Source organism: Oncorhynchus mykiss, chromosome 20 (genome assembly GCF_013265735.2).
Source record: "Oncorhynchus mykiss isolate Arlee chromosome 20, USDA_OmykA_1.1, whole genome shotgun sequence".
Classification (NCBI taxonomy): domain Eukaryota; kingdom Metazoa; phylum Chordata; class Actinopteri; order Salmoniformes; family Salmonidae; genus Oncorhynchus; species Oncorhynchus mykiss.
The window spans coordinates 32,799,015-32,813,415 of NC_048584.1; the positions used below are offsets into that span (position 1 = coordinate 32,799,015).

Sequence of the window (14,401 nt, forward strand, 5' to 3'; positions counted from 1 at the left end):
AAAGACTTTTAAGACAACAATGGATTAGTGTTTCCACTACAGATGATAAATCTATCAACTTTAAATCATTGTCATTTAATTTAGCTAAGATCAGGTACATTCTGTCCAGGCATTTTGTTAAAACAGGTTGAATATAAATCTTGCAGTTTTTTCTATACATCGACAGGACAGAACAGCTGCGCCTGGGAAGCTTAGTGGAGGGGGTGTATCTCTTTGTTAACAACAGCTAGTGCGTGATCTTTAATATTATGGCAGTCGCAAGGTTCTGCTCGCCTGAATTAGAATAGCTCATGATAAGCTGTAGACCACACATGTCACCTGTACAACTAGGGTTCACTTTTACTCCACACACAGAGACACATACAAAGCTCTCCATAACTATATCCTCCTGATACCTGCTTAGAAGCAAAAACTCCAAAAGGAAGTACCAGTGATGCCAGCAGCATTGGGAAGTTTGGATGAAAAGCATGCCCAGAGTAAATAGCCTGTTACTAATGCATATAATGCATATAATCATTTGGATAGAAAACACTCTGAAGTTTCCAAAACTGTTAAAATAATGTTTGTGAGTATAACAGAACTCATATGGCAGGCAAAAACCTGAGAAAAATCTAACCAGGAAGTGTGAAATCTGAGGTTTGTCATTTTTTTTAAGTGATTGCCTATCCAATATACTGTGTCTATGAGGTCAGACTGCACTTCCCAAGGCTTCCTCTAGATGTCAATAGTCTTTAGAAAGTTGTTTCAGACTTCTATTGTGAAAGGGGAGCTAATAAGAGCTGTTTCAACAAGTGGTCAGGATGAAAGTCTTTAGTTTAGTCTCGCGCGTGGCAGTGAGCGCGAGCTCCTTTCCCTTTCCTTTCTAATGAAAACAGTATTGTCCGGTTGAAACATTATTGAATATTTATTGAATATTTATGATAAAAACACCATAAGGATGGATTAGAAACATTGTTTGACATGTTTCTACGAACTTTAATGGAACTTTTTTGACTTTTCGTCTGGACTTTGTGAGTGCGCTTTGTGCATTTGGATTACTGGACTAAACATGCGAACAAAAAGGAAAAGGTATTTGGACATAAAGATGAACTTTATCGAACAAAACAAACATTTATTGTTTAACATGGAGACCTGGGAGTGCCATCAGATGAAGATCATCAAAGGTAAGTGATTCATTTTAACGCTATTTCTGACTTTTGTGACACCTCTCCTTGGTTGGAAAATGGCTGTATGGTTTTCTGTGGCTAGGCGCGGACCTAACATAATGATATGTTCTGCTTTCGCCGTAAATACTTTTTGAAATCGGACACTGTGACTTCATTAACAAGAAGTTTATCTTTAAAATGGTGTATAATACTTGTATGTTTGAGGAATTTTAATAATGAGATTTCTGTTGTTTGAATTTGGCGCCATGCAATTTCACTGGCTGTTGGCGAGGTGGGACGCTCACGTCCCGAACGCTCCCAGAGAGGTTAATATGGAAGTGGTCCGATGAAACGGATGCTAAACCACAGGACTGTTTCGCTAGCACAGACTGGAATATGGTCCGAGGTTCATCCGATGGCATTGAGGAGTTTACCACATTAGTCACCGGCTGCATTAATAACTGCATTGATGATGTCGTCCCCACAGTGACCGTACATACATACCCCAACCAGAAGCCATGGATTACAAGCAGCCTCCGCTAGAGCTTTCGCTTTCAATGAGCCGGACAATATTCCAGACGCTTGTAAGAAATCCCTCTATGCCCTCCAATAAACCATTAAACAGGCAAAGTGTTAGTACAGGACCAAGATTGAATCTTACTACATTGGATCTGATGCTCGTCGTATGTGGCAGTGCTTCCAAACTATCACGGATTACAAAGGGAAACCCAGGCGTGAGCTGTCCAGTGACGCAAGCCTACCAGACAAGATAAATACCTTCCGTGCGCACCTCGAGGCTAACAACACTGAACTATGCATGAGAGCACCAGCTGTTCCTGACTATTGTGTGTTCACGCTCTCTGTAGCCGATGTGAGCAACACCTTTAAACAGGTTATCATTCACAAGGCCGCAGGTCCAGCTGTATTACCAGGACACGTACTCAGAGCATGTGCTGACCAGCTGGATAGTGTCTTCACTGAGATTTTTGACCTCTCCCTGACCGAGTCTGTAATACCTACATGTTTGAAGCAGACCACCATAGTCCCTGTGCCCAAGAACGCCAAGGTAACCTGTCTAAATGACTATCGCCCTGTAGCACTCACATCTGTAGCCATGAAATGCTTTGAAATGCTTGTCGTGGCTCACATCAACACCATCATCCGAGTCACCCTGAACGCACTCCAATTTGCATACCGCCCCAACAGATCCACATATGACGCAATCTTTATTGCACTCCATACTGCCCTTTCACACCTGGACAAAATGAACACCTATGTGAGAATGCTGTTCATTGACTACAGTTCAGCATTCAACACCATTGTGTCCTCCAAGCCCATCACTAAGCTAAGGACCTTGGGATTAAATACTTCCCTCTGCAACTGGATCCTAGACTTCCTGAAGGGCCGCCCCAGATGGTGAGGGTAGGTAACAACACATCTGCCACACTGACTCTCAACATGGGGTCCCATCAGGAGTGTTTGGTCCCCTCCTTTACTCCCTTTTCAACCACGACTGCATGACTCCAACACCATCATTAAGTTTGCAGATGACATGACGGTGGTAAGCCTGATCACCGATGATGATGAGACAGCCTACAGGGAAGAGGTCAGAGACCTGGCAGTGGGTAACAGGACAACAACCTCCCCCTCAATGTCAGCAAGACAAAGGAGTTGAGCACACACCCATCCACATCGACGGGCTGTTGTGGAACATTTTGAGAGCTTCAAGCTCATCGGTGTTCACATCACTAAGGAAATATCATGGTCCACCCACATCAACACAGTCCAAGAAGACAATACAAAGCCTCAAAAAGTTCCACAGCTACACCATTAATTAAGAGCATCTTGACTGGCTGTATCTCCGCTTGGTATGGCAACTGTTTGGCATCTGACCGCAAGACTCTACAGAGGGTAGTGGGTACAGTCCTGTACATCACTGGGGACGAACTCCCTGCCATCCAGGATCTCTATAACAGGCGATGTCAGAGGAAGGCCCTTAAAATGGTCAAAGACTCCATTCAACCAAGTCATAGACTGTTCTCTCTGCTACCGCATGGCAAGTGGTACTGATGCACCAAGTCTGGAACCAACAGGACCCTGAACAGCTTCTACCACCAAGCTATAAGACCGCTAGTTAGTTAAATATTTAACCAATAGCTACCTGGAATATCTGCATTGACCCTTTTTGCACTAATCTCTTCTGACTCATCACATATGCTGTTCTTACTGTTAATTATCTATCCTGTTGCCCAGTCACTTTATCACTACGCACAGGGCCTTCGGGAAGTATTCAGACCCGCTGACTTTTTCCACATTTTATTACCTTACAGCCTTATTCTAAAATGGATTAAATAGTTTTTTCCTCATCAATCTACACACAATACCCCATAATGACGAAGTGAAAACCGTTTTCTAGACATTTTTGCAAGTGTATTAAAAATATAAAACAGAAATACCTTATTTACATACAGTAATAGTTTTCTACGAGACTCGAAATTGAGCTCAGATGCATCCTGTTTCCATTGATCATCCTTGAGATGTTTCTACAACTTGATTGGAGTCCACCTGTGGTAAATTCAATTGATTGGACATGATTTGGAAAGGTACACACCTGTCTATAAGGTCCCACAGTTGACAGTGCATGTCAGAGCAAAAACCAAGCCATGAGGTCGAAGGAATTGTCCGTAGAGCTCCAAGACAGGAGGCACAGATCTGGGGAAGGGTACCGAAACATTTATGCAACATTTAGAGCTGGCCGCCCGGCCAAACTGAGCAATCAGGCAACAAGGGCCTTGGTCAGGCAGGTGACCAATTTCCCAATGGTCCCACTGACAGAGCTCCAGAGTTCCTCTGTGGAGAATGGAGAACTTTCCAGAAGGACAACCATCTCTGCAGCACTCTACCAATCAGGCCTTTATGGTAGAGTGGTCAGACGGAAGTCACTCCTCAGTAAAAGGCACACGATAGCCAGCTTGGAGTTTTCCAAAAGGCACCTAAAGACTCTCAGGCCATGAGAAACAAGATTCTCTGGTCTGATGAAACCAAGATTGAGCTCTTTGACCTGAATCCCAAGCATCAAGTCTGGAGGAAACCTGTCACCATCCCCACGGTGAAGCATGGTGGTGGCAGCATCATGCTGTGGGGCAGAGATCCTTGATGAAAACCTGCTCCAGAGCACTCAGGACCTCAGACTGTGGTGAAGGTTCACCTTCCAAACTAACAATGACCCTAAGCACACAGCCAAGACAATGCAGGAGTGGCTTCGGGACAAGTCTCTGAATGTCCTTGAGTGGCCCAGACAGAGCCTGGAATCAAACCCAATCGAACATCTATGCAGAGGCCTGAAAATAGCTGTGCAGCAACGCTCCCCATCCAACCTGACAGAGTTTGAGAGGATCTGCAGAGAATAATAGGAGAAACTCCCCAAATAAAGTTTTGCCAAGCTTGTAGCATCATACACAAGAAGACTCGATGCAGTAATCGATGCAAAAGATGCTTCAACAAAGTACTGAGTAAAGGGTCTGAATATTTGCAAAAAAATTGCTAAAATTCTAAAAACCTGTTTTTGCTTTGTCATTATGCGGTTTTGTGATGTCATTATGGGGTATTGTAATGTCATTATGGGGTATTGTGATGTTATTATGCGGTTTTGTGATGTCATTATGGGGTATTGTGATGTCATTATGGGGTATTGTGATGTTATTATGCGGTTTTGTGATGTCATTATGGGGTATTGTGATGTCATTATGGAGTATTGTAATGTCATTATGGGGTATTGTAATGTCATTATGGGGTATTGTGATGTTATTGTGGGGTTTTGCGATGTCATTATGGGGTATTGCAATGTCATTATGGGGTATTGTAATGTTATTGTGGGGTATTGCAATGTCATTATGGGGTATTGTAATGTCATTATGGTGTATTGCAATGTCATTATGGGGTATTGTGATGTCATTATGGGGTATTGTGATGTCATTATGGGGTATTGTAATGTCATTATGGGGTATTGCAATGTCATTATGGGGTATTGTAATGTCATTATGGGGTATTGTGTGTAGATTGATGAGGGGGGGAAAACTATTTAATCCATTTTAAATTAAGGCATTAACATAATAAAATGTGGAAAAAGCTAAGGGTTCTGAACACTTTCTGAATTCACTGTATACTGTATGTACATATCTACTTCAATGACCTTGTACCCCCGCATGAACTTGGTACTTGTACCCTGTGTATATAGCTAAGTTATCGTTACTCATTCCTCTTATTTTTCTTTCTTCTATTTTTTTCTTCTCTCTTTTTTCTCTCTCCATTGTTGTGAAGGGCCAATGAGTTTCCCTGTTAGTCTACACCTGTTGTTTAGGAAGCATGTGACGAATAACATTTCATTTGATCCCTAGTCTGTCTGTCTTTTTGTCTGTCTGTCTCTGCCCGCCCCGCCCCTCGCCTCCCCTTCCCTCTTTTTCTCCCCCTACCTCTGTTTTATGACCCTCTTCAAGTCAAACAGCAGGGAAGCGTGAAGCTGATGCTTTGCTTTCTCTCTCAGACTAAATGTTTACAAACTTGTGAATTATACACTATATATACAAAAGTATGTGGACACCCCTTCAAATTAGTGGATTCAGCTATTACAACCACACCTGTTGCTGACAGGTGTATAAAGTCGAGCACACGGCCATGCAATCTTCATAGACAAACATTGGCAGTATAATGCCCTTACTGAAGAGCTCAGTGACTTTCAATGTGGCACCGTCATAGGATGCCACCTTTCCAACAAGTAAGTTGACCGGGGCAGCCCTACTAGAGCTGCCCCGGTCAACTGTAAGTGCTGCTATTGTCAAGTGAAAATGTCTAGGAGCAACAATGGCTCAGCCACGAAGTGGTAGACCACACAAGCTCACAGAACCGGACTACCGAGTGCTGAAACGTATAGCGCGTAACACGTTCCCTGGAGTCGTGAATCACACTTCACCATCTGGGTTTGGCGGATGCCAGGAGAATGCTTCCTGCCTGAATGCATAGTGCCAGCTGTAAAGTTTGGAGGAGGATGAATAATGGTCTGCTGCTGTTTTTAGTGGTTCGGGCTATGCTCCTTAGTTCCAGCAAAGGGAAATCTTTACGCTACAGCATACAATGACATTCTATATGATTCCGTGCTTCCAACTTTGTGGCTAGAGTTTAGAGAAGGCCCTTTCCTGTTTCAGCATGACAATGCGCCTGTACACAAAGCGAGGTCCATACAGAAATGGTTTGTCGAGATCGGTGTGGAAGAACTTCACTGGCCTGCACAGAGCCTTGACCTCAACTCCATCAAACAGCTTTGGGATGAATTGGAACGCCGACTGCGAGCCAGGCCTAATCGCCCAACATCCGTGCCCGACCTCACTAATGCTCTTGTGGCTGAATGGAAGCAAGTCCCTGCAGCAATGTTCCAACATCTAGTGGAAAGCCTTCCCAGAAGAGTGGAGGCTGTTATAGCAGCAAGGGGGACCAACTCCATATTAATGCCCATGATTTTGGAATGATATGTTTGATGAGCAGATGTCCACATATTTTTGGTCATGTAGTGTATATTTATACATAAACACAAAGTTAGATTGCTGTCCCAGGTCTTCTCTCACCTGTCCAGCACCAAAAGGAGCTGTAGGGTCTAGACCACTGGTCTCTAACTTCAGTCCTGGACAGCTAGCACATGTGCAGCCTTTTGTTCCAAGGTCCGAATAGCACTAACACACCTCAACAATCCCCTAATCATGGTCTTCAGTTGGGAGTTGGGACCATAAACAGGAGAACCATGTGTGTGCAATGCCAGCCACTTGCGATAGCTTAGAGTGATTAGTCTGATCTGAGAGAGATGAATGAAGCTTGGGCAGCTGTCAGTCATGCCCAAGGAGAAACTCTGTCTGACAAACAGGTTGGAGGCCTAGGTGGTGTGTAACGTGTAGGTAGGCAGACAGGGTGTTGGAGTCTTTCACTACAGCTGCAATACTACCACTACGATAATGCATTGGAATACTTCAATTAATGATGAATACTTTATTTATGTGGTTAGGGAGAAAAACACGTGTCAAATAGTACTGATATAGCACCTAACTAAGTGATGCCACGGCAGCCATTTTGTGCCCCATTTTTCACCACACATCAGCTACGAGAGAAGTGAATCGTGTTCTACTCAAGTAGCAGACATAGCATGAGGCGTGAGAAGCACTCTAAAACCTGACTAAACTGGATAACTGCCAACTCAGGAAATCTGTGTTTGTTTCAGGCTGTCTTTTTAATGCAAACCTCTAAATGTGCATTGAAAAGGCAATCATTTAGCCTACAGCCCATGCACTCATCATTTATGCTATGAGAGTGATACAAAACCCTATGTAGAGTTTGTATATATATATTTTTTTTATTAAGGATCCCCATTAGCTGCTGCCAACTTCCTGGGATCCAATAAACTTAAGGCAGTTCTATACAATTGTAAAAACATTACAATACATTTCACAAGAGATTTCTCAGCACATTAAGTATATACCCTCAGACCACTACTCTACTACCACATATCTACAACACAAAATCCATGTGTACGTGTGTGTAGTGGATATGTTATCGTGTGTGTGTGTGTGTGTGTGTGTGTGTGTGTGTGTGTACATGCTTTACAAAGTTCCCATTTTGAATTGGCCTAATGTCGCTTTCAGCATCCCTCATTCCATTTTCTCTCCCCCACCAGATATTCCTTGGCCACTTAACTCCATCCAACATAGATATTTATATTTGGTTAAACTGCAGCAGCTAACTCCTAGGCAGGGTATTTTACAGTGAGGTGAGGGTTTAGTCTGCACAGTCTTTTCAGCAGAGCATGATGATAAATGTGGTTCTGTCCTGAGGAGAGAGGCTGTATGGTGCAACATCAACTTGCTCCATCTGACTCATGCATCTGGGCCAGAGCAGGGGATTCACAACAGCAGTAAACTCATTCATAACCATAGAATTTAAGGATTAATGGTATGGGATGGTGTTTGTCAAATTAAACAGCACTCTATATGGCTACACACCCAAAACTAGCATGACAATTCAATGAAGTTTTCACTTTTGGATAGAGGGTCTTTGTTATTTTATTGTAACTATTTATTTGTTATTATACAGTGCCTTCGGGAAGTATTCAGACCCCTTGACTTTTTCCACATTGTATTACCTTATTTTAAAATTAATTCATTATTTGTTTTCTTCATCAATCAACCCATAATGACAAAGCAAAAACAGGTTTTTAGACATTTTTGAAAATGTAATAAAAATAAAAGCTGAAATATAACATTTACATAAGTATTCAGACCCTTTACACAGTACTTTGTTGAAGCACCTTTGGCAGTGATTACAGCCATGAGTCTGTAATGCTAAAAGCTTGGCACACCTTTATTTGGGGAGTTTCTCCTATTCTTCTCTGCAGACCTCAAGCTCTGTCAGGTTTGATGGGGAGCGTCGCTGCACAGATATTTTCAGGTCTCTACAGAAATGTTTGATTGGGTTCAAGTCCAGGCTCTGGCTGGGTCACTCAAGGACATTCAGAGACTTGTCCCAAAGCCACTCCTACATTGTCTTGGCTGTGTGATTAGGGTCATTGTTCTGTTGGAAGGTAAATCTTAGCCCAGGTCTGAGGTCCTGGGTGCTATGGAGCAGATTTTTATCAAGGACCTCTCTGTCCTTTGCTCCGTTAATCTTTGCCTCGATCCCAACTAGTCTCCCAGTCCCTGCCGCTGAAAAGCATCCCCACAGTATGATGCTGCCACCACTATGCTTCACCGTAGGGATGGTGCCAGGTTTCTACCAGACACAATGATTGACATTCAGGCCAAAGAGTTCAATCTTGGTTTCATCAGACCAGAGAATCTTGTTTCTCATGGTCTGAGAGTCTTTAGGTGCCTTTTGGCAAACTCCAAGTGGGCTGTCATGTGCCATTTACTGAGAAGTTGCTTCCGTCTGGCCACTCTACCATAAAGGCCTGATTGGTAGAGGGATGCAGAGATGGTTTTCTTTCTGGAAGGTTCTCCATTCTCCCCATAGGAACCTTAGAGCTCTGTCAGAGTGACCATGAGGTTCTTGGTAACCTCGCTGACCAAGGCCCTTCTCCCCCGATTGCTCAGTTTGGCCCGGGCCGGCTTGCTCTCGGAAAAGTCTTGGTGGTACCAAACATCTTGCATTTAAGAATGATGGAGGCCACTGTGTTCTTAGGGGCCTTTAATGCTGCAGACATTTTTTGGTACCCTTCCCCAGATCTGTGCCTTGACATAATGCGGTCTCAAAGCTCTACGGACAATTCCTTCGACCTCATGTCTTGGTTTTTGTTCTGACATGCACTGTCAACTGTGGGACTTTGTATAGACAGGTGTGTGCCTTTCCAAATCATGCCTAGTCAATTTAATTTACCACAGGTAGACTCCAATCAAGTTGTAGAAACATCTCAAGGATGACCAATGGAAACCTGAGCTCAATTTCAAGTCTCATAGCAAAGGGGCTGAATACTTATGTAAAAAAGGTAGTTCTGTTTTTAATTTTTAATACATTTGCAAAAATGTCTGAAAACCTATTTTCGCTTTGTCATTATGGGGTATCATACTGTGGGAATGATTTCATTGGCAGGGACTGGAGGCTAGTCGGGATCCAGGGAAAGATGAACAGAGCAAAGTACAGAGAGATCCTTGATGAAAACCTGCTCCAGAGCACTCCAGACCTCAGACTGGGGTGAAGGTTCACCTTCCAACGGGAGAACGACCCTAAGCACACAGCCAAGAAAATGCAGGAGTCTGTTTTTTTTATTTTATACATTTGAAAAAAAACTCTAAACACCTGTTTTTGCTTTGTCATTATGGGGTATTGTGTGTAGATTGATGAGAGACGTTTTTTTTCTTTGTAAGGCTGTAATGTAACAAAATGTGGAATAAGTCAAGGGGTCTGAATACTTGAATTCACTGCACATGGTGTTTTTCAGTCAAAACTATTATAGAACATCACCTTTTAAATCCACCCCTCAACTACTCTTAGACCATCCGCCTCTCCTGTCTGTACACTGCCCACTCATGATTTCCATGTGACATTATTTTTCAACTGTGCTGTGATGTTTCACATAAATTCTGAACCTGTCTAATCGCATACTATCTACAGATTGCGAGTTAAAGATACATATTTGTACTAAAAGTATTATTATATTGTTGATTGATTGACTATGGCTTTCCAAATCTCCCAACTGTGCTATTTGTTGTGTTATTTTAAGATTAGTGTTGTGATTTTTCAGCCATTCGTGAACTTGTGACCAGAAACCATAGGGGGCTATTTTACTTGTTGTTATTTTATTTGACCTCTCAGACTCATGCAGCTGCAGAACTAGCTTAAAATCAAACCAAATCTAAAGGTATTTATCACATGCGCCGCATACAACACGTGTTGTATATAGTGATTGGCTCTGGATAAGAGCGTCTGATAAATGACTGAAACGTCAAATGTAAACATGTGTGCTTAACACGTTTTGCCTTTCGTGTAAATGTCACGTTTTAAATTCCTGAACATTTACACGTTTTTTTATTTAACTTTTTTTATCAAGGTGTATTGGGTCAGGATTAAAGTTAGTAAATGTAGCCTATGTTTAGGGTGGTTTGTATTTTTGCTACTCAAATTGTACATTTGAATATGTATCTAAATGATCAACAATTATGATTTTATTACGATTGGTTGTATCTGTATTATTAATTAGTGAATAGGGAAATGTATCAGTATACGAATTACAGGTAGGCCTATAAGCCTACTATTAATATGACATTGATTTACCATTCAACCACGGTCACTATTTATGGTCCATAATGTCAATACTATCAGAGATCTGTTTGGAAAATCCCTTGGAGAAGGTCGAAGCCATATTTGCACACTTGAACCACAAAACAAATCGGGGCAGTGTAAGCAGCAGGTACCGTATTTACATGAATTATTTTGGCTCAACATTTTGAAAACGTGAAATCTTCTAGAATTTAAATTTATAAAATATAAACTTGCCTAATTAGATAGTTCATAATAAATTACCTTTACATTCTAAGCCTCATATTCAATAATAGAAGTTGATTATTTTCAAACCCAACATTTTTAGATTGTCTGTTGTTAGATGTAGTTACTTTAACTTGTAGGCTTCAGGCTTCAAGATCTCGACCATAATATTAACAGCCATATTCACACTCATCACGTCCTCATCGGTGCAAAGTCTTTTGGATCATCTTGTTGAGGGCTACACATTTCTGTCCTTGTGGGTTCAATGTTTAAACAGGCACGAATATAATACCTCGATATCCATGTTTTTTGCTGATTCGAATTTCATAATGAAGATGGCTGTTGGCTTGAATCGGAGAAAAACAACTTTAGTTTACCAATATATTTGTTATAACGAATCTACTGCATGTATCCGAATGTGAAAAGTTATTTTAAAGTTCAAGGCTTAGATCGAAAATTCTGTCAAAAGTGTATTAACATTTTAGAAATGTAAATTGGTTTTCATTTCGATTTTAGCACTTGATATTAGCCTATATTGTTTCATAATCCTAATCCTATATTCCTCTTGTTTTATAATAAGAGTTAAATTTGTTTGTGTGTGTAAATAAATTAAATGAGGATATTATAAATGTTTATTTTACCTTTATTTAACTAGGCAAGTCAGTTAAGAACAAATTCTTATTTTCAATGACGGCCTAGGAACTGTGGGTTAACTGCCTGTTCAGGGGCAGAACGACAGATTTGTACCTTGTCAGCTCGGGGATTTGAACTTGCAATCTTTCGGTTACTAGTCCAACGCTCTAACCACTAGGATTCACAAATTGTTTTAAAACTTTATTGAGTTATTATTTGCCTATACATTCCTGCGTAATAATTTCAATATTATTATCTAGGCCGTCTACGTTATTCAGGACGTGTATTTCATTTAGCTGTATCCTCAATGTTGTCTAAGGGATGTCGATAGGATTGTCCTTACAGGTGTAGGGCTACAGCATCAAAAAGGCTCACTGTGGGTCGAAATGATCTTACTCTCCACGAGAGAATAAAGAAAGTATTTACACAGAAACGCATGTAGAAATGTCGACCATGTGTCTTTGTCTTCATCTAGTAGGCCTAAATCCATAAAGTTAATGAATGTCATGTTTTTGAGGCCTGGCTACGCCATTGTGTCAATGCATGCCCCCACAAAGTGCATTGCTAGAGAGCCATGGCTGGAAGCAGTACATGTAGGGGTAGTATCCGTATTGGTAGGCCGGGTAGAGAGGCATAGCTGGCGGACTGGACAGGTCATCCTCACCGTACTGTCTTTGATCGTCTCGAACCAGGACCTTCACCGCCACTTTCTTAGCTAGTGTGGCTGGTGTAGAGTAGTTACGGGAGGCTAGTTCGGCCGCCATCTGCCGCCGTTTGGTCTTATATCTCCGGTTCTGGAACCAGATTTTCACCTGGGTTTCCGTGAGCTTTAGGGCGCCCGCCAGGCCCGCCCGTTCAGGACCAGAAAGGTAGCGCTGCACGTTAAACCGGCGCTCTAGCTCGTAGATCTGCGCGTGGGAGAAGGCCGCACGGGAGCGCTTCTTGTTACCAGATATGGGTTGGCCTACGGTGCTGTAACTACTTTCCCTCTCCTCCTCCTCCTCTTCCTCCCTCTGTTTGTCTTGATGCAGACTGGGTAGTTGTTTGTTGTTTATGTCTGTATTGGAGGAAAAATGCCTTGTTGTTATTTGGCAAACGGGCGACCTCTTTATGCTTCAAATACCAACAATGTATGCTAGTCAATGTCGCTCCAACACAGCGCGTTTCCACATTACGTCTTTCTGGTAAACATGTCCACAATTACTTACACTGATGTTTATTACTCAATAAATTACAAGTTCAACGCCAGGAAGTAGGGTTATAATTTTACTCGTAATCATGTGATTATTAAGAATGATTCCTATTATATACAGCCTATTGGGTCGGTGGTTTTAAAATACAAATCGAAAGCCATATCAAATGTAGGCCTGGAAATAACCAAACAGAACGGACATGTTTCACTATATACGGAATTTGGTTTGTTCAAAGCAGAATTGATTTTGTTCACTCTCGGCCGATATATACAGTTTGCTCACTGTATATGACTATGGTTTAGTGAGACAAAGCGTTATAGTCTACAGTAGCCTATTGATCAGCATAATCGCATTCCATCAACAAACCTATGTCATGATTGCATTTAGATTCCTGGTCGATATCAATAATCGTATAAACAGACTGAGAGGGTGACGTACCTTTTCTGCATGACATGTATTCCGTCTCTTCTCCAGTGGACTCTTCACTACCGGCCTCAGAAGTGGGGTTCCTGATGTCGCCCAAACCTGGAGAGGAACGAATATTTCCTTGGCGGATGTGTATCATCTCCATCTCATCCCGTTTGTGCTCCTCACTGCAGTCCGACGTGGATGAACCGGGGCCCCTCGAGGTCCCATCTCTGCTCTCGGTTGGCTGATCCTGGTTGATGGTGGCCAGTTTTAACTCGCATAGATCTGTCAGATCCCGTGAAATTTGAATGTTGTCTCGTGTGTCACGTCCCCGGGTGAGGATGTCGTTGATGGAGAAAGAGGGGCGGCCCAGCGCCATGATGACATTTACGCAAAACCAAATTTTATCACAACGCAAGTTTTATTAGGATATTCTCTCAACCCACTCTCGAAAGTAGTGCGGCCCGCAGATACAGAACCCCTCAACAATGACAACTCTCCAGGTATTGATTGGGTTGTCCCCTCTGCTCTTTTCTCTTGATCTTCTCCTGATGTAATTTAATTGCGGTGAAACAGCCTCTGGTCTAATCAACAGCGGATGTGTCAGTATATGTCATGTCTGCTTTACAACTCTCACTACTGCCAGTGAAGCCTGCGCTGATTGGCTGTGTGAGCTGATTATCCCCGCCCTGGACCGCCTTGCCGGGTAAAGTCTATCCCTCAAGCGCTTGACTTTAATTGATGACGGAGAGATAAACTGGCTACTTGGGCGTCATTTGGAGACCAGGAGCAAAAGCCTGTAGTGATTGTATAAGTGTTATGGACTATGATGGATGGAGGTAGCACAAATTCAGCCTTTTTTAAACTTTTGTTTGAGTTTGACACTGTTGTTAGGAATGAGGAAAACTTAGTGACCCTCAGGCAGTTAGGGGAACGGTCTGTTGTTATGTGAGGGGATTTTGTTGGGGGCAATATGTGAAGGGCTATTGCAAGTTCTAAGAACATTGT

At 42.3% G+C, this 14,401-nt stretch overlaps 1 protein-coding gene across 1 annotated transcript; it reads right to left on the bottom strand.

The window, feature by feature from the left end:
• Positions 1–11,980: 11,980 nt before the first annotated feature.
• LOC110499342 (homeobox protein Nkx-3.2-like) lies at positions 11,981–13,985 on the bottom strand. The gene is made up of 2 exons (XM_021576425.2): positions 13,424–13,985; positions 11,981–12,849 (listed from the first exon to the last, which is right to left on the bottom strand). Exons 1-2 carry the CDS (start codon positions 13,770–13,772, stop codon positions 12,329–12,331), a joined length of 870 nt encoding a protein of 289 aa, XP_021432100.2. The 5' UTR covers positions 13,773–13,985; the 3' UTR covers positions 11,981–12,328.
• Positions 13,986–14,401: the final 416 nt, after the last annotated feature.